We start from the raw sequence: 22,500 nt of genomic DNA, 5'->3' as shown, positions 1-22,500 counted from the left end.
TTAAATTCATCAACAAGTTTAAGACTGCCAGAAAGTTGAGAATATGTAACTAGTACTGACTGTGAACACAGTTTAGTAACTGACGTCCCCCCCCCCCCCACCCCTCCCCCACACACACACACACATGCACACACACACACTAGCACACATATTATAAATATATTTACAAAACTGCCCCTTCCTATCTTTGTGGCTGCCTTCACCTCTACACTCCATCTCGCTCTCTACGATCAGCTTTGGATCCACTCTGTTTATGCATACCCAGATTCAAACACTCCACTGTTTGATACAGTTCGTTCTCTGTCTCTGGACCTTGCATTTGGAGTGAATTTCCTCTTTCGCTTCGTCAGGTTTCTGCACTCAGCTCTTTCAAGTCTGGCTTTAAAACCAACCTTTTCACAAGATAGCCTACCAACCCTGCCTCTTCCTTGTCTTCAGTTTCTTCAGTTTTAGAGTTGTGCATGCGTGTGAATGACTGGTGTGAAAGCACTTAGATTTGTCTCTGCACAAGATTTAGTGCTATATAAATACTGTTATTATTATTACATACACACACACATGTACGCGCCCACCTACACACGCACACACTTCTTTTGTTATTATGGGGTTTTTTGCCTGAGACCAAGATGTAATTAAACAACAAATAAACAAACAAAACAAAAAACAAAAAGGCATGTCTTGCTTTTTCCACTTTCCTCGCGAAAGAGAGTTCAAATCACACTGGCATGCAACTACATTTCAAAGACGGCATGGAAGCATTTCGGAGACACGATCATAAAATTAGTACAGTATGTTCAATTGAGTATTGGCTTGAAAAATGTACAGATACAGATCGCACGTTTAGCATCTCACTTGAGACTCAAGACGGTGTGAAATTTAGGCGGTGGAAACTGTTTGCAGAAAGAAACGAAAGGAGCAGGGAAAGCGGAAACCAAGGCGGAAATAATGTTCAACGCGAGTAATGACCACATTTGTTTTTTTGACTGGGTACCAAACGAAACAATACAAATAGAAAACAATTTTATTTAATGTGAACATGCATTGATAATGAGCTTAAGTTTTTGCACATTAAAGGACGTACTAGAAAAATAGAGAGAGGTCCATTTGTTTAATTTAATGCTTTTGTTGTTTTGTACTGAACGGAACTATGCCCTGAACACTCGCGTGTGATGTTACTTGCTGACGATTTGTTGACAACATGGCAGAATGGGGCAAGCCACGAAATGGTCTGAATTTTTCAGCTTATGATAAACATTGAAAGTGACACATTCTTGTTTATGTACTCAGTTTTGAGAGTTTTCTTCGTTTATGATGTTTTCAATGTAATTGATGTAAAGTGTTTTACTCAGAAAGTCGCAAGACAAGTTGACAGATTTTGATTGTCTACAAGTAACTGTACAAATGATGCACAATGATCTTTTGCCACCAGTCTTATCAGAATACTTACTGAAACATTAAAGTTTACTTATCGTCTGCTTTACTTAGGGATGATAATAACGGTGAAATGGTGTCTCTTTCGGTTGTGTTCAGCCTTTTTTTTTTTTCTTTTTGTTAAAGATAGTTTATTTTTTCTCAAAATCAAATGGAAGTTAGAACACATTTATCACAAAAATTCAAGGCAAAATTCAAGTCAGATTTCATCAGATTCAAAAGAGCAGACACACTCACATACACACTCATAATATATATCACATGAAAAAGCCTGAAGTTAAATTATTAAGCATGCAGTATCATAATTCCTATTTTAATTACACATACTTAACCGTGACCCAACTAGTGCAGACTCTGGCAGGGGTCTGAATAAACAAAAACCATATCACAAACACTGAAAATTCACTACCAACTTTTAGCACTGGTCACACATGTCGCAATACAAAAAATTAAATAAATATCATAAATGGAAAACTTGTGTCTGTTTTATACTTTCGTTGCTGACCCTTTTGTTTTGGTATCACCCCCACAATTTGTATACTAAACCTTGCATCACCCCCTCAGCTCGTATACTGAATCTCCAACATACAGTATAGCTCAACCAAGTTATCTGACAGTCTCAGTGCCACTAGTCCACAGGGACAGATCTGACCATGGATCACTATTTGTCTTAGGCTACAATGAAGCCGCCAGAAGACCACTGTTTGAAGTGGCATTGTACCGCTGCTTGGTGACTTTATTGGTGCCTGTCCTGATTCAGTGTCATATTTGTTATATATACATTGAATACACACAGACCGATGTTCTAAGTACATTAAATCAGAACAGGCACTATGGAACACCACCATAGTCATAGTGACTCAACAACAGTGTAGGGCCTCCACTGGTGTCTGGCCTCCTGGTGACCTTACATCGATGGTTCCCTATGAACTGCCCCCGCTGGGACTGTGACAGACGAACCCAAGTGTGGCTGTGTATTGGGGAAGCGGAATGAGCAGTGTGGGAGTAATGCCACTGAAACAGTGCAGATGATGGGACAGCCAAAAAACAAACAAACAAAAAACAAACACACAGACCAGTACTGCAGCTTCTTCTGAGAGCAAGACTGAAAGAGTGTCTCTCCTGTAAGTGGAGGCTTGCAGACAACAGATCACCGCTTGAATTCCCCACAAGTACAGAAGCAGAAGGAAATGCAGTGCAATAAGATAATCTTTATTCATCAATCTGGAAATTAAGACAGACTTGCAGATTACCATTTAAACATGAACCAGCGAAAGCGCCATGTTGACCCAGTTGCAGCACCTAACAAATATTGAAATTGAAACAATCACCATGAGATCCGAGGTCACAGGCTGACAGAGTTTGGGTCTATTTTTTTGTGTGTGTCTTTTGGGTTTTCTTTATATTTTTATATAGAGGGACAAGAACTTAAAAAGGGTGATTCATAGGGTCTTTCCTGAATGATAAATTTTGATACATATTGATTTAATAATAAAATGCTCAGGTTCATCAAAGAGACAAAACTTAAGATTTATCCTTCAAAAGTTTAATGTGTTTAATGATGTTGGAAAAGTTTGTTTTTATTACATATAATATTAATTGAATGGTGAGAAGGAATTTTATTTAATTTCCCACGACACATACTGATGATCAAAGACAAATTGTCAGAGTTTTGGTTTTTACATTTGAGTATTATTGAGGGCACATAAGACTGTGTGGCTGTGTCTGGAGTGGCACTGTCTTCATCTGTCTGCGGGCAGAGGCGGTTTGGTCTGTGGGGTGTGCTCAGCAGCTGGAGGGTGGTGTCTTTTGCCAGTGGGCTCTGCAGTCATGAAATACTGGCTGGTACACCCATGGGGATACTTTGTTTTAAGGCTGTCAAGAGTTGCATCCTGTGGTCTCTTTTGCCTCTGTTCCGGAGCAGTTAGGTCCCTTGAATTCTTAATGGCGTGTCCTTTGCGTGCCTGCACCCATCGTGAACACAGCGCAGGCCTCTAAGGGTGGTGCAGGATTGTTCCAAGGGTGGGTGGAGACAGTGCTTCTCTGGGTTCTCCCCAGCACCTACGGGTGTTTCTCTTTCTTCTTTAGAAGAGGAGGGGGATGAATGATGAAGTAATGCAAAACTTTTATCATTCAAACTTTGCTGTGCAGGAGCCAGCACAGAGGAGATGCTGGACGGTGAGAATCAGCAGAGGGTGGATGGCCTTGCCAGCAAAGTGTCACGTTTGAGAGGGGTATGAATGTCCTACTATTTCCATCTGCCACCATGTAGTCTCTTGTCTGTGTTCTGTGTAATTATTTAGTTCATGAATACTCAGCTATTACTGTATCGATGCTATCCCTTTCTGACTGTGTATGTGTGTGTGTGTGTGTGTGTGTGTGCCCCCCTCCCTCCCTCTCTGTGTCTCTTTCATACACAACCTGTTGACAATTGCTTTATGTGTGTGTTTATATAAATATATAATACATGTGCTTGTGATTAATTGCTAAACACCTACTGACAATTAAACAGACAAAAATGAAAGTTCTACACACAAACAGTACACATGTGTACAGATGAGAAAGGGGCTTATATAAGTGAAGGATATTTCTGTGATTTTTTTTTTTTTTTTTTCAACTCTAACTTCAGTACTTCGCTACTTGCTTTTAATGGCATTGTTAATTCTGAATGAATAACTTGCAAACGTAAGATATCATTCTTTTCACAAGTGTCCATTGTTTCCTTCATAATTCATTAAACTGGTTTGTTTCGAATCAGTCATTTCTTTTTTTCAATCTTGTCATGTCAACAGTAACATGATGAAATATAGATAGGTTATTCTGATAACGGGCTCCATAATTAATCATCTTGCCATTTTCAGTGGAATACCTTTTCTAAACAAAAGAGAGAAAACAGCTGTGTTTTTTTGTGTTTTGTTGTTGTTGTTCTTGTTGTGTTGAACTTGTTTATTTTCCACTTTCCTACAAAGCGAAAGAAAAAAAAAAGAATAAGAGATTGTTCAGTACTGCATAGATACTGTGTGTGTGTCTGTGTGTGTGTGTGTGAAAATATGGCGCTAGTCAGGGGGACAAAGGGGAGGTTACCTACTTTCGGGAGGTTATCGGCCGTAGCTACTTTCGTTTTCTCTGCATATAGGCAGATAGTAGTTGGCACAGGACAGGAATGTCAGACCCCTGCCGGAGTCTGCACTAGTGGGTCACGGTAAGTATGTTACTTAAACGTAATTTTAGGAAGAAAATTTCCTTTTTTTTTAACTGCTTATTCATTCCACCATATGCTTATACCCCTTTTCCTTTCCCTCCTGCCTCTATTAGACAAAAAGTGTCTCTGTGGCGCTGTAAATTATTTGATTTGTGTGTGTGTTACACGTATCATTCATAGTACTGACAGTAAAATGTCATGCTACAACTTTATTGTTTGTTAACTCGCTGAAATTTGTCATCTGTTGTGCAGAATCCAGTGTGTGAATCACTGAATGGCTGTCATTTAATGTTAGTACTCTTGTGAAATTTCAGCATGAAAACCATCAAGAAAATCAGCACGGAATGGACAGATCTTTTTCACTTAGATTAGAATGACACTAAGATTTTCTAACTCAGTAAATGTTTCTGTCCATGCCTTTCAGGCCTTGCTGAAAGTGAGATTTGATTATAAAACTAGGACGAGGAGCCATCAGGTGCAGCATTATGGTTCCAGTCTTTCAGTTGACTGATTTAGCCAGTGGCCCAGACATCTTGGTAAAATTTCTCGTCCTTTTCCCTTTCTGATGCCAGCAGATCTTCATGTGGTCCAAAGTGCTGCTTGATAGTCTGGTGCATTTGTTCACTAGTGATGTGTATCTGTCTCTCTCTCTAAATATATATGTAATGCATGTGATAATACCTCATTTCCAATGTAAAACTTGTAAAAGTTGGCTGGGGTCAAAAATGTTCCACAATGACTATAATTATACCACTGGTGGACTATGAACAATCAGTCCCCCAATGGCCCAGCATGTTACAGCAACTAGTAAAGTAGTTTGGGGAATAAAGTTACTGTTATTTCAACTGACATTGAAGTATTTGGAAACTGAACCGCAGTGTGTCTTCTGCATACTGTACCAGTTTGTTGTAATCATTTATGAATTCTTTTTTTCACTTTATCAGTAATATAAAATGTATTGATTTTAATGTTTTCTTGACAGATTGCACTGGAGTTAGAGACAGACAGCAAGGACTCTACTCGTTTTGCTGACGGAATGGTATGTATTGTTTTATGAATAATACCTATATTTGAAAATATAGCTTTAGCTGTAAATGCTTACAACAAGAGCTGTATTCTGTTGACCTCAAGAGTATGATATTTGTTAATTTAGCTGTTACTGAAGTTTGAAGTTCACAGAACACACAGTTATTGTGGGAATTATCTCGTGTCTCCTTCCCTTTGTTTGCCTCTCACTCTATCTCTTTCACTCCCTCTCTCTCTCTCTCTCTCTCTCTCTCTCTCTCTCTCTCTCTCTCTCTCTCTCTCTCTCTCTCTCTCTGTATCTCTTTTCAAACACTTGCATATCAATTTCCCACTGTCTTTTTTTCCAAATCCTAAAGGGCATTCGGTATCCACTGTTCTACTGAACCATTCCATCTTTTTTCCAGTCTGCCATATGAACTTCTTTGTGGTTTGCCGCTTCAGGTGTCGGATTTTGGCAGTGCAGAGGGTCTGCTCACGGGAACCATGAATCGTTTGTCCAACATGGTCAACTCTGGACGCAGCAATCGGAGGATAATGTGTTACATCATTGTTGCTATCGTCAGCCTCTTTTTCATCGTCTACTACCTCATCACCCACGTCACTGCTTCCAAATGATGATGGCTTGGTGACTGGGTTTTGGATCATGGATGATGACATCTCTTTGACTGCATTCTCTGTAAATCACCACTAAAATTACAGTATATAATGGTGGGGGGCGGGGGGGGGACATAATTAATGACATCTCTTTGACTGCATTCTCTGTAAATCACCACTAAAATTACAGTATATAATGGTGGGGGGCGGTGGGGGGGACATAATTAATGACATCTCTTTGACTGCATTCTCTGTAAATCACCACTAAAATTATAGTATATAATGGTGGGGGTCCAGGGGGGAACATAATTAATCATAAAAAATAGTATTAAAAAAAAAAAAACCAGCCTTAGGAAATAGAACTGGAAGTAGATAAATGTTTCTGTTGTGTACCAGAAAGACTTCAATTTGTCTCCCAAGTTAAAAAGTGTTCAAGAAAGATGACACTTTGTCTCCATCTGTTTTAACGGTGGGGAATAAAATGAACATCGCAAGAACAAACTAACAACAAAGTGTTTAAAACAAAAGATCTCTTATCTGTTCTCCAAGATAAAGGTGGTGTATGGTCAATGAGACACTTTGCAAATGGTGGTTGATAAATGTTCATTCCAGTGATCTCTGTTTAAATGGATTTTAAATGATCCCAGCAAAACCTACTTTAATCCAACAAATAGAGCGAATGGCATTACTTTGATTCTGATTGTTCATATGCGTATAATAATCCGTAATTGATGTGTTGTTGGATGCTCATTATGGAGTGTTGTTAAGGTGTGGGTTTTTTGGGGTTTTTTAAGTGTTGTTGATTTTGTACACACTTGACAAAGTTTAGGTCCAACACATGGCTTATATCACAGATTGACATAAGTTTACATTTGGGCCAACAGCAAAGTGAGAGCTGTATTATCAATGGTTTCTACAGTCAATGGGAAACCATTTACAGCTTAGTCTTTTGTGAAGGACTATGACTCTCAAGCTTGGAGGCAAAATTGCACTGGCTCTTAGTGCTGCAGCCTTATGGGCTAGTTGGCCTTTGGGAACCATCCCAACGCCGACTGTCCTAAAACCCTCTTGGCTGAGAGAGTGGGGATGTACTTGGGCAAGACACTCTCCACTATAATCAAATTCTAGCCCAAATAGTTGGAACAGCAGTTGCCTCCTCTGCTGTTCTTATGGTTATAGTCGGACACGACTGACTATCATATATATATATATATATATATATATATATATATATATATATATATGGCAAAGTTAAAGGTGCTGGTCTGATGCAGTGAATAATGTCGTTTTGAATTGTTACATAAAGATGCAGAATGACAGCGTGCCCAGGGAGGTTTGGACAATTCTTTTGTCTTTGTTCCATTTTTCTTTTTGCCCCTTTCTGTTTCTTTGTCCGTGCGAACTTGAACTTTCTGTTGTGTCATGTTTTGTCTTCTTGCACAGACTTTTCATTTTGCTTTCAGTTGTAATTGTTTAAAGATCAAGATTGTTTGCATAGTGGATCGAAACTTCTCAACAAAATAAGTGTACAAACATTGTTTTTTGTTCTTGTTTTCCTTGAGGTCTCAGCTGATTTAGGTCTCCTGTTTGCAAATCTCTGGGGTTATTGTATGAACAGTGTCTGTTATGTTTACAGTTGTATGCAGTCAGAAGATATATTTTCATTACAACAGTAGGCATTCAAGTTTCTTTTTCTTTCTTTTTGCCCATGTTTTATTTTAAAGAGAAAAAAGAAAAAAAGATCGTATATATATCCGGACTCAGCCAGATAAAAGGGAAAGAAAAATCACCTCCTGCACAGTCAATTAAAATGATTGTCGCTGGCAAGACTTTTTTAGTGGACTTATCATGTGTGAGCAAATTGAACCTATGTAATCATCTGGTTTCGATCAACAATATGGCTGTCCGTGTGTATGTATGTATATGTGACTGTCTGTGTGTATGTGCGCACGCGCGTGTGTGTGTGTATCAAGGATGGCAATCATGATATTGCAGTGTGATGTTCGTGTTATATAATTTTATAAACTGAAATAAATGTTGTTGATTCTTATTGTACTGAGAAACAGTCTTCCACAGACTCTTATTAATTGCTAGGCTATAACTTAAATTTTGTTTCTTTACTGATCACTAGGATTTTACTTAAATTTTGTTATACCAGAAGGTAGTTAGTCTTATATGGTGGAGTAGTTCTGAGTGACTTCATACTGTATGGCTTAATACACAAACACACATTTTTGTAACGCCAAAAAAACACATATTTTTTTTAATTTGTTTTCAGTATTAGAAAACATGCATGAACTTAATGAGTACTGAAAAAAAAAAAAGAGAAAAAAAAAAGCTTGTAAAAGGTGAAGGATGATGTGACATGATATGAAAGCATGATACATGTCTGATGATCATTTGAGATGTTTTTACAATCATGTTTCAACATTTGGATTGAACACTTTCCGTTATTTCTATCTGATTTACAGAAGACATCAAAATTTGTGATTGTGGTGGCCATTCTCAAAAGTTTTGTGAATACTTTGTTCCTGCTATATAAAAAAAAGAAAAAGAAAAGAATGGTCTAAAGTGAAGAAAACAAAGGGAAGTGGTCAGTCAGAAGAGAATACATGTGTATACGTTAGAGAGAAAGAGAGGAACTATGGGTGTAAAAGGGGCAGATAAGGAGGAGCTATTTAGAGAAGAGGTACGTTTTATGACCATTCTTGTAAGAGCTGAGTGCAAGGCTTTGACAAAACAAAAGAGATTGTTCCAAGAGTAAAGTTCAGAGAGAAAGAGTGGCAGCTGATTGTGGCGCGTTTGAATCTGGGAAACGCAGAAACATAGTGGGTCTGAAGCTGATCGTAGAGTGCAAGATGGGGTGTAGAGATGAACACATGAAGCCAGTCACATAGATAGGATGGGGGCAAACTTCTTTTTTTGCATTTATGGCTGAGTGCAGTTCTTGTTCATCTCATCAGTAGAGGAGGGTTCTGTGTGGGCTTTTGGGGGTTTTTTGTTTTCCTCTGCAAAGTGCTACCAACATTTTGGACTGTACATATTGTTGACTGAACAGGACAGAGGGCAGTTGTGTTGTTTTTTTTTAAAGCATGTAGATGCATAGTATTCAGCAAGCAACACACTGTGCATCAATGCTGGCAATACTTTTCATTGTGGTTGCATTAATTGTTGTTATATATATATATATATATAACACTTTTTTTTTTTCTTCTTTTTTTCTTGCTTGATTTGTGTGTGTGTGTGTGTGTGTGTGTGTGAATGCTTGTTTTTATTGCTCATCTGTTTGCTTTGGTGCATTTAAGAAAAAAAATATATCATTTGTGGGTGATGTGCAGCATTTAACTATTGGTGATTACACTTTTACTTGTGTATGTAGATGTATATATATATATATTTATATATGTATCAGTGTAATGATCTGTGTTCATGGGCATGTTTAGGAATATTTTAAAGTGGAGAATTGAGACTGGGAGTGTGTGTGTTGGCCATTTAATTCATAGCTGCATGGAAACTGTGAGAGAATTTAATTCAGAATTGCTTGGTGATTGTTTGCTCGAGTGTGTGCAAGAGGGGAACTCCATGTGTGTGTGTGTGTGTGTGTGTGTACATATTTGTGTAAAACATATTTGTGTACATGTTTGTGTGGGCGGACGGAGGGGGGCGGAAGGGGAGAGATACATTGAGAATTTCAGTGTGAGAATTGCACATAGAATAAAAACTTATGGGAAACACAAATCGTATTGTGTTCATTGTGCTTTTTTATTGTCATGTCTGATATTCCTATCTTGTATGCCACCAGTCAGTCAGTCTGTCTGTCCTTCTCTGTGTACATGTGTGTGTGTTTTAGAAAGAGAGACTCTCTTTCTCTCTCTAGCTTTCCTGTGATTTCTTTTATTTCTCAGATTAGACAGTTTGGCTCTGTGTGCAAAAGATTACACTGTGTGCATGAACTTGCGAATACATATACATGTTTATGCTTTTTGTGACTGCCAGACAATATCATGCCAGTATTTTTATCTGCTGCCAAATACAAATGTTAAGGTGGTAAACGAGACCATAACATTAGATACACATGCGTGCCCACACAGAGGCATGAATGCGAACACACACATATACACATACGCTCACACATGAACGCATGCACACTTATAGTGAATAGACGTTAAACTGAAGATAACATGTACATGCACGCATAAGCACACACAAACACATTCACCCACGCAAGCACATACTCGCAGACGCACACGCATGCGCACAAACATGCATGTATGAGCACGCACACAAAAGCACGCGCATGAGCACACATTCACTCAAATGCATGAGTGCACACTCAGACACACGCACACGCATCCACGTATGCATGAGCATACACACATGCACAAGTGCATGCACCTAGGCACGCATAAGCACACACACAGAGGCGTGCGAGCGCGCGCGTACATTCACACACACACACACACAAACGTGCACACACACGTGTCTGTTATCTCTCTGGTCTCTCTCGAGGGGATGGAGGGTACTAGTCATCATTTACTACCCTCTTCATACCACCTTGGCCACGAAGTTCCATCAGTGGTGGTGTTACTGCTGTCCGGTAGCTTGATACAGGCCAGGTGTGCAGGTTTCCCCTGCTTCACATGTCATCACTCAAGTCATAGACACTAATATCTTGAATTTTAGTGTCTATGCTTAAGTTCAGCTCTTCGTACCTGCCCAGGATCGCCTGATTCGACACAGTCCTGTCCGGCTCATCACGTACAGCAATCAGTCGACACACGTATGTGTGTATGTGGGTGGGAGGGGTGGGGGTGGGGGAATAAATGAATAAAGAATGAATGGGTGAAAAGGACAGAAAAAAAAAGAGAGAGAAAAAATAAAAGAAAAAGAAATGAGACAGTTAAAAAAATTTATCATTATCATGTGTGCCACGTTGTATGTGTGTGTGTGCGTGTGCGTGTATGTCCGTGTGCAGTGTGTGTGTGTGTGTGTGTGTGTGCATGCGTGCCAGTGAGTGTGTGTGTGTTATGTGTGTGTGTGTGTGTGTGCGCGTGCGTGTGTGTGTGTGTGTGTGTGTGTGTGTGTACGTGCTCGCGCGCGCGCGCGTGTGTGTGTGTGTGTGTGTGTTATTTTTCAGGGATGTGAGATTTGTGGGGGGGTTGTCAAGTTCTTTTTCAGTTGAGGGGAACTAACCAAAGTAGTGACAATAGCAGAGGGAGTTTTTCGATAGCCTCCCCTGATGGAGTCTCCCGTCGGACCGACGGATGAGTGGGTAGGCAGGCTTATCAATCGGTGTGTGTCCTCAAATGGGAGAGGAGGCCGATTCTGGATGCGCAGCACTTCCCACAGGTGTTGCAAGGGAAAACATCTCCAGAAGTTGAGCCCTGCTTCCTCCGCTCACGCTTCTCCGTAATAGCCAGCGTTCTCTTGATTTCAAACGTCTTTATGCCACTAGAGCACAGCATCCTCCAGCGAGAGCGGTCAAGGGCATCAGTTTCCCAGGAAGCGATGCCCGTGTCACAGGCTTTGAGGTTTGTCTTCAAGGTGTCCTTGAAGCGCTTGCAGGATCTTCCAAGTTCACGGTCAGTGGCCTTCCTTCAGCTGGCCATACAAAACTGATCATCTTCAGTTCGGGATCCTGCTGTCTGTCATGCGGACAACGTGTCCTGTCCAGCGTAGCTGGCACTGGATCAGCAGGCTTTCGATGCTGAGCAGGCCGTTTCTCTCTATGACCTGGAGGTTGGAGACCCTGTCTTGCCACTTTATGCCGAGGATCTTTCGTAGGCATCTCAGTCTGGTAACAGTGAAACTGCTCAGTGTTGAATGTGACGGCGACTCGCCGATACATCGTCCAGATGTTTCACAGCAGTACAACAAGGTGGTCAGCACAACAGCTCTGCAGGTTTTGATTCTGGTGCTGAGCCTGATGCCTTTGTTGTTCCACAGCCTGCTGTTGAGTCTGCCAAAGGTCAGTGGAGCTGGCCTTGGCGATGCGCAGTGTCACTTCTGCATCAAGGGCTCCGTTGCTGCATAGGGTGCTGCCCAGGTAGCAAAACTTGTCGACTGACTTGATCTCTGTGTCATTGATCTTGATTGAAGGTGGGGAGGGGCGGGTGGGGGGGCACTGACGTTCTGTGAGCTAGCTGGTTGGTACATGGACTCGGTCTTGCTGAGGCTGATGGTGAGTCCAACTGAAAGCGCCTGCAGGAGGTTGAGAACCTGTCCATAATGAACTGCATGTCCTCATGGGTGTGTGCAGCAAGCGTGCCGGCAGTCATCAGCGAAGAGGAACTCTCTCAACAGTGCCTCAAAAACCCTGGACCTGACATGGAGTTGACAAAAGTTTGCCATCTGTGCGAAACTGAACTGGTGTAGATGCCCCGGTCACAGTCTTGGAAGGCGTCAATCAGCATGGCAGAGAAGAGAATGGAGAACAGTCTGGGTACCAGGACACAGCCCTGCTTCACTCCATTTCACCACAGGGAACGGATTCGACATGTCCGTACTTTTCCTGTACTCTCGCCTGCATGCCATGCATCGTGGAATGACGTAGTCAGCTGGATTAGGCTCTCTGGGCAGCTGAACTTTAGGAGAATCATCCACAGACTGCAGCGGTTCACCATGTCGAAGGCCTTAGTCAGGTCTACAACTGAAGACCATGTGGAGCTCCTTGTTCTGCTCACGGCACTTCTCTTGCATCTGGCGTATGGCATTCAGAACCACCATGTCGCATGTTCCCGTGCCTGAGCGGAAGCCGCACTGTGCTTCAGGGATGACTGTGTTGGTGATGTGACATGGTCAACCAGTCTGTTCAGTATGATGCGGGCGAAGCTCTTGCCAGCGATGCAGAGGAGAGATATTCCACGGTGGTTCAGTTATCGCAGGATGTTTTGTCTCCCTTCCGTTTGCCGGCGGTAAATGTGGACAATTGAAGCATCCTTGAAATCAGTCCTGGGGGACCTCCCCTCTCTCCCAGATAGACTGGAAGCCGGAGGGCGCGGTCAGCTTGTCTGCAGTCAGCACCTCGCGGCTCCATACTTGTCAGTAGATGTCAGCCTGGATTCCATCCGCTCCTGGTTTTTCGATAGCCTCCCTTACACATACTTTAATCGACATCAGTTCCACCACTGATCGATATATGTATATATATCAGTGCCTTCCACACATTGCACTCACCATCAGTGGCCTTTGCCAGTGTGCGACGCTCCACTCCACTGACTCCACTCCACTCCAATCCACCGCCCCCCCCCCCCTCTCTCTCTCTCTTTCTCTCCTCAACACACACACATGCACGCACACGGCGGCACGCAGGCGCCACCTCCCCACACCGAATAACATGACACACACCAACAGAAGAGACTGAAAGACTTGTGGATGATGTCAGGGAAGGGATGGTGAGTGTGTGGCAGACATGAAACAGCTAGTTTAAAAAACAATAATTAAAAAAAAACCCTAATAAACGGGAAGATTTCTTTGTGGGTGAGGCAACGAACATAATCAGTGGACAGGCAAGAAATACATAATTATGGTATGTATATATATATATATATATATATATATATATATATATATATATATATATATATATATATATATATATATATATGGGGGGGGGGGGGAGAGAACGAGGTGGCAGAATCAGTGGTTCCGGTTCGATTCCCCCGGCTCTCACTGTCGTCCAAGTTTGACTGGAAAATATAACTGACGGCGTCTACTGTCATTTGGATGAGACGGTAAACCGAGGTCCTCTTGCAGTACACACTTGGCGCACTGAAAAAAGAACCAACGGCAACAAAAATGTTGTCCTCACAGGCCGGGCAAAATTGTGCAGTAGAAGAAATTCAGTCAGACGATATAGGCACACAACTGAATATATTGCATGCACAGGCTCAAAGCATGGCTGGGCCATGCTACTGCCAAACATTTGTGCTGTAACGTATGGATTCGTGCAAACGCAGCCGTGCCCCGGCCTCCTCGGAAACTGAAATACAACGTATATACATACACATACACACACTCTGCCCTCGTAAAAATAAGACAACGCAAGAACTGAAGCAGTATCAGTATCAGTATCAGTAGCTCAAGGAGGCGTCACTGCGTTCGGACAAATCCATATACGCCACACCACACCTGTCAAGCAGATGCCTGACCAGCAGCGTAACCCAACGCGCTTAGTCAGGCCTTGAGGGAAAAAAAAAAAAAAAATATATATATATATATATATATATAAGCGTACATACATAAATAAATAAATAATAATTGATGAAAAAAAAAAGAAAAAAACAAAAAAAACTGAAGCAATGAAAGTTAATGCAAAGAACGGAGGGAAGCCGAGTTTCATAGGCAACCGTAGAATGCAAATAAACAATACCAGCATCAACAAGATGCGCAAGATATTAAACATTATACATTATATTGGCCAACGGCAAAAATTATGTGGAATAGTACATGCTCTTTGAAGGTGGCAGGTTGGTAATGGTGATAATATGTTTAAAATAGTCTCTTTTAATTCAACTGTACCTACATTTTTTTTTTAATGGAAATAAATTTTGTAGCAACAGACAGACAGATTTGCGAATTCAGCCCCAATTCTGAGGCATGCCTCACGTCCGCAACAGAGATGCCCTGCGACTTCAGCTCGTTTAAATTTTCGGCCAGTTCTCCGGAAAAAGTAAAAGTCGTTTCTTCCGGACACTGACGGAATTGACCGAAGGATGACTCAGGCCGCATTCGATTGGCATAACCTGCCCGCAGTTTTTGCGACAAAAGCAGGAAATAAGGCATCGACTGTTCGAAGCCGGTTGACTGTTGTACAATCTAACGAGGGATATAAAACAATCGGTGAGACAGATGTTTACGAATTACTGTGAACTATTTGCTTGTGCATCTTTTTTCTTTCGTTCGTTCTCTTTTATTTCATTTTTGATCCTGTCTGATTCACGTCACGACCATTCAAGCTTTCAGAGAAATCGTTCAGTGGATGTTTACAAAATTTAATAGATTTCTCGTTGCCAGTGCGCAATTTTAGCTTTCAGCCTAATTGCCTTTATTTATATATTTTCATTTTAGAAACGTGCAAACAGCAGTGCCATAATGGAACATACTGCTGGATTCTTAGTGACATGTCTGTATGGGATGGCGTCGGAAGTAGTGGGTCGTTCTTGCTTTAAAAGAAAAAAAATGACTTATTATTTCACAGAGTAGTGCATTAAAAAGAAACAGTAATAAGTGATCAAATAAAAGTTATAAAAAAGAAAAAAAAACAAAGACAAACAAACAAAAAAACAAAAGCAAAACAAAACCAAAAAAAAACACAAAAAACCTAACATATCTGGCTTTTTCCAAGAGGAAAAACCTAACATTATTAGTATTTACGGAAAAAAGATTATCTTCCAGAAAAAATCAGAAATAAAACATTTTAAGCCCAGGAACTTCTAACCTAAATAAAAGGAGTCAGCTCTCTCTCCTTCTGTGTGTGTGTGTGTGTGTGTGTGTGTGAGAGAGAGAGAGAGAGAGAGAGAGAGAGATCATTTATTAGTATTTACGGAAAAAGATTATCTCCCAGAAAAAATAAGAAATAAAACATTTCAAGTCCAGGAACTTCTAACCTAAATAATAGGAGTCTGCTCTCTCTCCCTCTGTGTGTGTGTGTGTGTTTGTGAGATCATTTATTAGTATTTACGGAAAAAGATTATCTCCCAGAAAAAATCAGAAATAAAACATTTCAAGTCCAGGAACTTCTACCCTAAATAATAGGAGTCTGCTCTCTCTCCCTCTGTGTGTGTGTGTGTGTGTGTGTGTAAGATCAGATGCAACACTTGATGCATTTGGTTTGTTCTCTATATACATGTATATACTTTCAAGAGTTGTGAGTTAAGTTGTGCCTAATCCCAAACACTTGACAGGAAAATTGTGCTATGTCTTTCCTGCATGACCAACAGGAAGGCAGCTCTATCTGTTGTCTGAATGAATACATATGCAGTATCCCGCCACACTGTTCAGTGCATCCACATCCACATTGACAATTCTTTTAACGGTCTTCCTCTTAATCCTATCCTGGCCCAGTACATTTGACTATGAAGTATAGTGCTACTGTTATCATACTTTTTTTTTTAACACCCCCTTTATCAGAATTACCAGAATATTACTCAACAACCGTTATCATCAATGAGGTACTTTAAGTTTAGTAAACATGTATAAAGAATCTGTCTAAGTTATCTCAGGTGATACAGATTGTGCATGATTTTACTGCCCCAAAACTAATTTAGTATTACGATATTATCACAGAGTTTATCATTATTATATCAGCAAAAGACGTGTCATGACCTCAGTGTGGTGACAAAATCTTAACTGTGGATGACATAGACTGCAGAGATAACAAAGATAAAAAGCATGTTGCTGATTTGTTGACCTGACTATAGGAACGGAAATGTTGATCACTATCACAGCATGGTTGTAAGCATGTGGCTGGTTGTGTGTCTGTGTATGTGACTGTTTGTTGTTGCACTAACTGAATTAGTAGTACTATTCAAATTTATATTATTCCATTGTAAGCGATATTAGATAGGGTAAGAAGAAGAACTTGGATGGGATAAGATTGATCAAGGTGTAAATTCATGTGTGTCAGTGAGTGTGTGTATGTATTATGTGTGTGCAAGTGTAGGAATATATGGGTGTGGGTGTGTGTGTGTGTGTGTGTGTGTGTGTCACTGTGTGTAAGTATTGTGTGTGTGCGTGCCTGTACATGCTACTGTCATTGCATGCATGTGTACTGGTTTCTCTGAATTTTCTCTGATCCACCTTTGTTTACCTCTGCTTTGCTTCATCAAATCTCACCACTCACTGACTCTGCTTAACTTAAGATCTGGTCTTAAATTCAAAAGCTGCCTCTTTGCAAAAATAGATAGCCCCACTGTTGCATACTCGCCGTGCTGTGATTTCTTGTACTGATTTCACACAAGGAGTCTTATTAAATTAAAAGGCCAGAAATCACAGAAGAAATGACACTGATCATGATATATAATATATATTAGTTTTATGTTGCAGAACTTTCTTCTCTTTTTTAATTTTTTTTTTTTTTTAATTCTTTTGCGCGCGCGCGCGCGCGTGTGTGTGTGTGTGTGTGTGTGTGATAACTTTCTTACTTCCTATTTTGTTTCGAAGGATTCATTGATTAAAAAGCGCTGTTTGTGTGCATGCATACCCATGTATGCACACAGACACATATATACATACAAGAACAAATCACACATTTGTAACAATGTACTGTTGTACATGTATCCACTTGTGCATGAGTGTACTCTCTCTCACACACACATATGCACACATGCACACACGTGTGGTGTACATATTCACACACGCATATTCATGAACAAACGCACACACATGGAAGATAATAGTTGTGGATCCATATGGTACAAATATGGTGGAATGGAGTGTCTTAATTATGCAGAGACTTTCTGAAAAGGAATGTGTTTTTTGTTGTTGTTTTGTGTGTGTGTGTGTGTGGTGTGTGTGTGTGTGTTTAGATTAAATAATTTAAAAAGATGTGATTGTGAGTGAAGAATTGTGATGGACTGAAAAAAGGCAGTGAATTCCAGGTTTGTATAGCTGACAAACTAAAAGCTTTCCCACAGTATTTTGGGAGATCACAGGAAAGATTCTGTCATTTTTTTTTTTTTTTTTTTTTTTTTTTTGTCAAACAGATGAGTGAACTCTTTTCACTTAATTCCTTGAGTGCCCCAGGGTGGAAATTTCTGTCCCCTTTTGCCCCTAGGATGAAATTTCCATCTGTTTTATGATGGGAATTTTCCATAATTTGCAAAATCATTGAATTCATATGAACTTTTGCAAATAATTAATTTGATAGTGTGTTTATTTTCTTTTCAGAAAATTATCTATGACTGTATGAGGTTATACTTTTCTTTCTTTTTTTTTTCTTTTTTTTTTTAGTACACATGCTAGAATTTATTATTTTTTTATCATTACCTACCATGACCAAAACACCCCTTTGCAAATAGTTGTCACTGAACATATGATCAATAGTTTCAGTTTCAGTAGCTCAAGGAGGCGTTCAGACAAATCCATATACGCTACACCGCATCTGCCAAGCAGATGCCTGACCAGCAGCGTAACCCAACGTGCTTAGTCAGGCCTTGAAAAAAAAAGAAGAAAAAAAAAGAAAGGTGAATAAATAATAGATAAGCTTACATAAATAAATAAATAAATAATAATTATAATATAAAAAAGATAGTAGTAATAATGATAATAATAATAATAATAAAAAAATAAATAATAAATAAATAAGACAACAATGATGATAAATAAGATATGATCAATAGGCATGGCACTGAAAGGGCTAACAGTGTCACATGCCGACCACAGTCAACTTCCAAACCTTCATCTACATACAACACATGATAACAATTATGCATAAAACTATCCACATATGTACATACATAACAAGCTTACGGCCGCTAACAATAGCTGTCAGGGCGTGTTGCCTTTCAGGAATATTTGTGAAAAGCATTAATAATCACTTCAATGCTGAACCTCGATGAGGTGAGATCAGAGTGTAGTGACTCTTTAATCCATTCAACCCTGATCATCGAGAAGTTTACAGCCTCATAAGCCTTCCATGCCATATTGATGTGGAAAAAAAACCCACAGAAAATATAAATATACTGTGGGTTTTTTGTTTCTTTGTTTTTTTCTTTTTTTTTATCTCCAAAATAGTTGGACACATCCAGAGATACTGAATAAGTTAGTTCCATTTCCTTGTGGTTTATGCATTTGTAGGATTGTGAAAACTGTTTTAAAATGAGAATAAAATTGAAGCCAGAGCAATGCTCAGGCACATGGCGCAATGTGTTCAGTGCTGTTACCACTTTTTTTGTGTGTTCATTTGTGAAGTCTTGCCATTTATTTTGATGAACAAAAATAATGCAGTCCCAAGGGAAAGAACAAGAAGTCTTGATACGAATACTAGTAACAGCGAATGATAACTGATATCTTGACTTGTAAGGTACAAGATCAGTTACCTCACCGTGAGATGACAATCTTTTAAAAAAAAAATTTTATTGATGAAAAAACAAAACAAAACAACAAAAAAACCCAATGGACTGACAACATTGCAGAATGGACAGGAAAACCAATTAGCAGAGATTAAGCTCAGTTATTTCACAGTGAGACCACAACAATAAAAATAAATAAATTTAAAAAAAAGCAAGAAAAAAACATTTAAAAAATAAATTAATAAAAATAAGAATAAAATAAAAACCCAAGCAATAGACTTACAACATTGCAGAATGGACAGGAAAACCAGCTAGCAGAGATCTACTAGGCTCTGACACACAACCCACAGACCAGGAAGAATTTGGTGAACAGTTCTGTGTGACTCTTCACACGGAGTAAAGAAGGGAGAAGAAGCTTTCACTGACAAGGATACTCATCACCAGTAGGAAAAGGGTTAGATTATCCTTGTTGGAATCAGTACTGTCAGTTTTACTATGATGTTAATTTATGATAGGTAGAGTTATTTGACCTGTAGTGGCCTTGACTTGCCTGTTAACCCGTCTTGCTGACTGAAGGTCGGTCATTAACTCACTCAGTACGGCCAGTCCTCTCTTCTTCTCTACACAGACCCTTCGGATGTCCAGTGGGTGTCTGAATGACCCAAACTTTAGCTTCCGTCATCAGAATTGTGGTATTCTTTGTCAACATTCACATCTTCAGTATAAGAGCCTTCTGCTTGCAATATTGTGATGATGGTAACTGGGGTGAAACGCTGTTAACGTCGTCTCTTTCGCCGTTCGTATGGAGAGAGTTAAATTAAAGAGAGTTCAGAGTACTGGAGGACCTGAGGTCACAGTGGCTGTCAAAAAGGCGTGTGGGACCCAAAACTTTTTCCCTCTTTTTCTTGATTCAACAGCTTTGTGTGTGCATCACAGGTTGTTACACAGTGACTGATCTACCTGCATTGGTCTCTACCAGGCAAAATACCTTTTTTTACTTTCGTGATTCCACAGCTTTGTGCATTGATACAGGTGGTTACAGTGACTGGTATATCTGCTATTATGTCCATGTCAACTTTTAGTATGATGTTATGCTTATCCTTTAACTGTGATTATTACTGCATGTGTGTATGGCTGTGATAGTGTATGTATGATTTGCTCTTAATTACTTTTTAAGGGTTTCTGTTGTTGTTGTCTATTTTGATTATTGATTGTAATGATAGTTTGCCCTAGGTTCACATCTTAATATGGTTTATCTATATGCATGTTGAATGACTGTGATTTTTTTGTGTTGTTTTTCTGTTTTACACCATATATGAATTTCTCTTGTTCAGATAATAAAGTACTCTGTATTCTCTATTCTGTTGTGGTTCTACAAATTGACTGCTTTTGCAGTTTTCTGAGAGTAGACTCAAACTTTTATTATTATTATCATTATTATTATTTTATTATTACCTTTTTTTTTTACAGACAATTTCATAGTGTATTGATTCAAAATTGTTTACATTGAGTGCATGTTTGTGGGTGTTCTTGTGCAAACACATGTACACTCGCATGAACACACACACACACACACACACACACACAATTATTAACACACACACGCACACACACACATGCGCGTGCGCACACACACACACACAATGACACATACTCACTCACACTCACACTCCTCTCTCTCTCTCTCCCTCTCTCTTTCTCTCTCTCTCTACACACACACACACACACACACACACACACACACACACACACAACATTAACACAACTATTCAGAGACTCAACACATTTAAACATACACAAAAACTGTTCATCAGCAGTTTTAGTAATCAAATAGACATGTATACATGTTTAAATGTCATAGTTTATCATAAAATGGAGAAAAAAAAGTCTTTTGTTTTTGTTGTTGGTTTTTTCCTCTGCACCCATTGTTTAGTTTTAAAGAAAGTATTCATTGTGAGACCAAGAATGCTAAGTATGTAATAGAATAAAAATGTGATTGAATTTAGTCTGTGGATTGAGAACAGAAAAAAAATATATACATATCACAGAGAGAGAGAGGAGAGAGAGAGAGAGAGAGAGGAGCAAATAAAAGAAATAGAAATAGAATTTATAAACTTACCAACTAACCAAACGCTGTACAACTTGTTTCAGAAATTGTATCCCATCATTCTCTTTCAGTTTCACATCACAGTTTTTCAGATGATAACCAAATTTACAAGTCCAGTTCAGTCTCTCATCTTCCTGAGATTATCACCTCTACTCAAAAATGCATTGCTGACTTAAAGTCGAAATCATGGATGACAAGCAACAAACTACAGTTGAATGACGAAAAAACAGAAATGATTTTTCTTGCTCCTAAATGTTTGCTAAATTCTGTCTCAGTCCACCAAGCTATTCAGTTAAATGGATGCAATGTTCCAACTTCAAAAATTGTTTGCAACCTTGGTGTTTACTTATACCAAAGTCTATCATTTGAACAGCAGATTTCCTTAGTCTGTCAAATCTGTTTCTTTGCGTTACGTAGAATCAGCTCTGTTCGGCACTTTCTGTCTTAAGATGCAACAAAAACCCTTGTCTGTTCTGTTCTGGTCCTATAAAATTATAGGCTTGCCTACTGTAATTATTTACTCGCTGGATGCCCCAACTACTTGTTATCCAAACTTCAGAGATTCCAAAACCATGCTGTACAGCTTATCTCCCATTCTCCCTAATCTACTCATATCACTCCTCTCCTTTTTTCCCTCCACTGGTTACCTGTTGAGAAAAGAATAGAGTACAAACTCTCTCCTGTGCTACAAATTTATGATTGGCATGTCTCCTTACTTTTCTGAGCTTCTGTATTACTACTCTCCAGTCATCAGATGATGACCGTCTCTTAAAAATTCCACCCAACAGAACCAGATCACATGGAAAACACACAGTTTTCTTTCCAGGCTTTCTCCACATGGAACTCACTCCCATTTCCTGTCCGTCATGTTGTTTCTTGCCTTTCTTTCAAAACCTCTTTGAAAACTCATTTATTTCCAGCCATTCAAATCAGTAAATGACTCCTGGTCTTCACTTTTATGTTTTAGCCAAGTTAACTTTTCACTTCTACTATTTTTTACTATTCTAAACGTACACATGTTGATGTGTGCGCATGTGTGTGTGTGTGTGTCTCCACCTTGTGTGTGGAGTGGGTGTGGGTTTATGGGTTGCAGTTGGAGTGGGAGAATTTGTGTGTGCAGCTGTATT

The 22,500-nt window shown here is 39.6% G+C and overlaps 3 protein-coding genes and 1 long non-coding RNA gene across 5 annotated transcripts in view; 2 read left to right on the top strand and 2 right to left on the bottom strand.

Moving 5' to 3' along the window:
• LOC143286941 (bifunctional peptidase and (3S)-lysyl hydroxylase Jmjd7-like) overlaps positions 1–22,500 on the bottom strand; it is a 153,997-nt gene that overhangs the window by 7,980 nt on the left and 123,517 nt on the right. The window contains exon 2 of one of the 2 annotated variants that reach the window (XM_076594906.1): positions 853–914. Coding sequence is in view for 1 of the 2 variants with exons in the window: in XM_076594905.1 (XP_076451020.1) it covers positions 839–847 (9 nt within the window). In the remaining variant the exon portion in view is untranslated. Of the gene's footprint in view, positions 1–838; positions 915–22,500 lie in introns of those variants that run through there. The other variant, XM_076594905.1, reaches the window with a different exon arrangement.
• LOC143286945 (uncharacterized) overlaps positions 1–22,500 on the bottom strand; it is a 380,932-nt gene that overhangs the window by 256,958 nt on the left and 101,474 nt on the right. The window lies entirely within an intron of this gene.
• Positions 1,155–8,812, top strand: LOC143286944 (BET1-like protein). Its single transcript, XM_076594912.1, has 4 exons — positions 1,155–1,226; positions 3,583–3,665; positions 5,616–5,672; positions 6,101–8,812. The coding sequence occupies exons 1-4, from the start codon at positions 1,199–1,201 to the stop codon at positions 6,272–6,274; spliced, it is 342 nt and encodes a 113-aa protein (XP_076451027.1). The 5' UTR covers positions 1,155–1,198; the 3' UTR covers positions 6,275–8,812.
• The window catches only part of LOC143286539 (fatty acyl-CoA reductase 1-like), a 23,266-nt gene continuing 15,788 nt past the window's right edge, over positions 15,023–22,500 (top strand). The window contains exon 1 of the mRNA XM_076594142.1: positions 15,023–15,094. The gene's annotated coding sequence lies outside the window, so the exon portion shown is untranslated. The remainder of the gene's footprint in view (positions 15,095–22,500) is intronic.

The sequence above is a fragment of the Babylonia areolata genome, chromosome 10 (assembly GCF_041734735.1).
Source record: "Babylonia areolata isolate BAREFJ2019XMU chromosome 10, ASM4173473v1, whole genome shotgun sequence".
NCBI lineage: Eukaryota > Metazoa > Mollusca > Gastropoda > Neogastropoda > Buccinidae > Babylonia > Babylonia areolata.
This window is presented reverse-complemented; position numbering and strand designations above follow the sequence as displayed.

Bases quoted from the DNA above. Each gene is read 5' to 3' on its own strand.
- LOC143286944 (XM_076594912.1), top strand. From the start codon at position 1,199: ATGGCAGAATGGGGCAAGCCACGAAATG. The intron at 3,666-5,615 runs GTATGAATGTCC...TTTTCTTGACAG, and splicing joins AAGTGTCACGTTTGAGAGGG to ATTGCACTGGAGTTAGAGAC. The intron at 5,673-6,100 runs GTATGTATTGTT...TTGCCGCTTCAG, and splicing joins CTCGTTTTGCTGACGGAATG to GTGTCGGATTTTGGCAGTGC.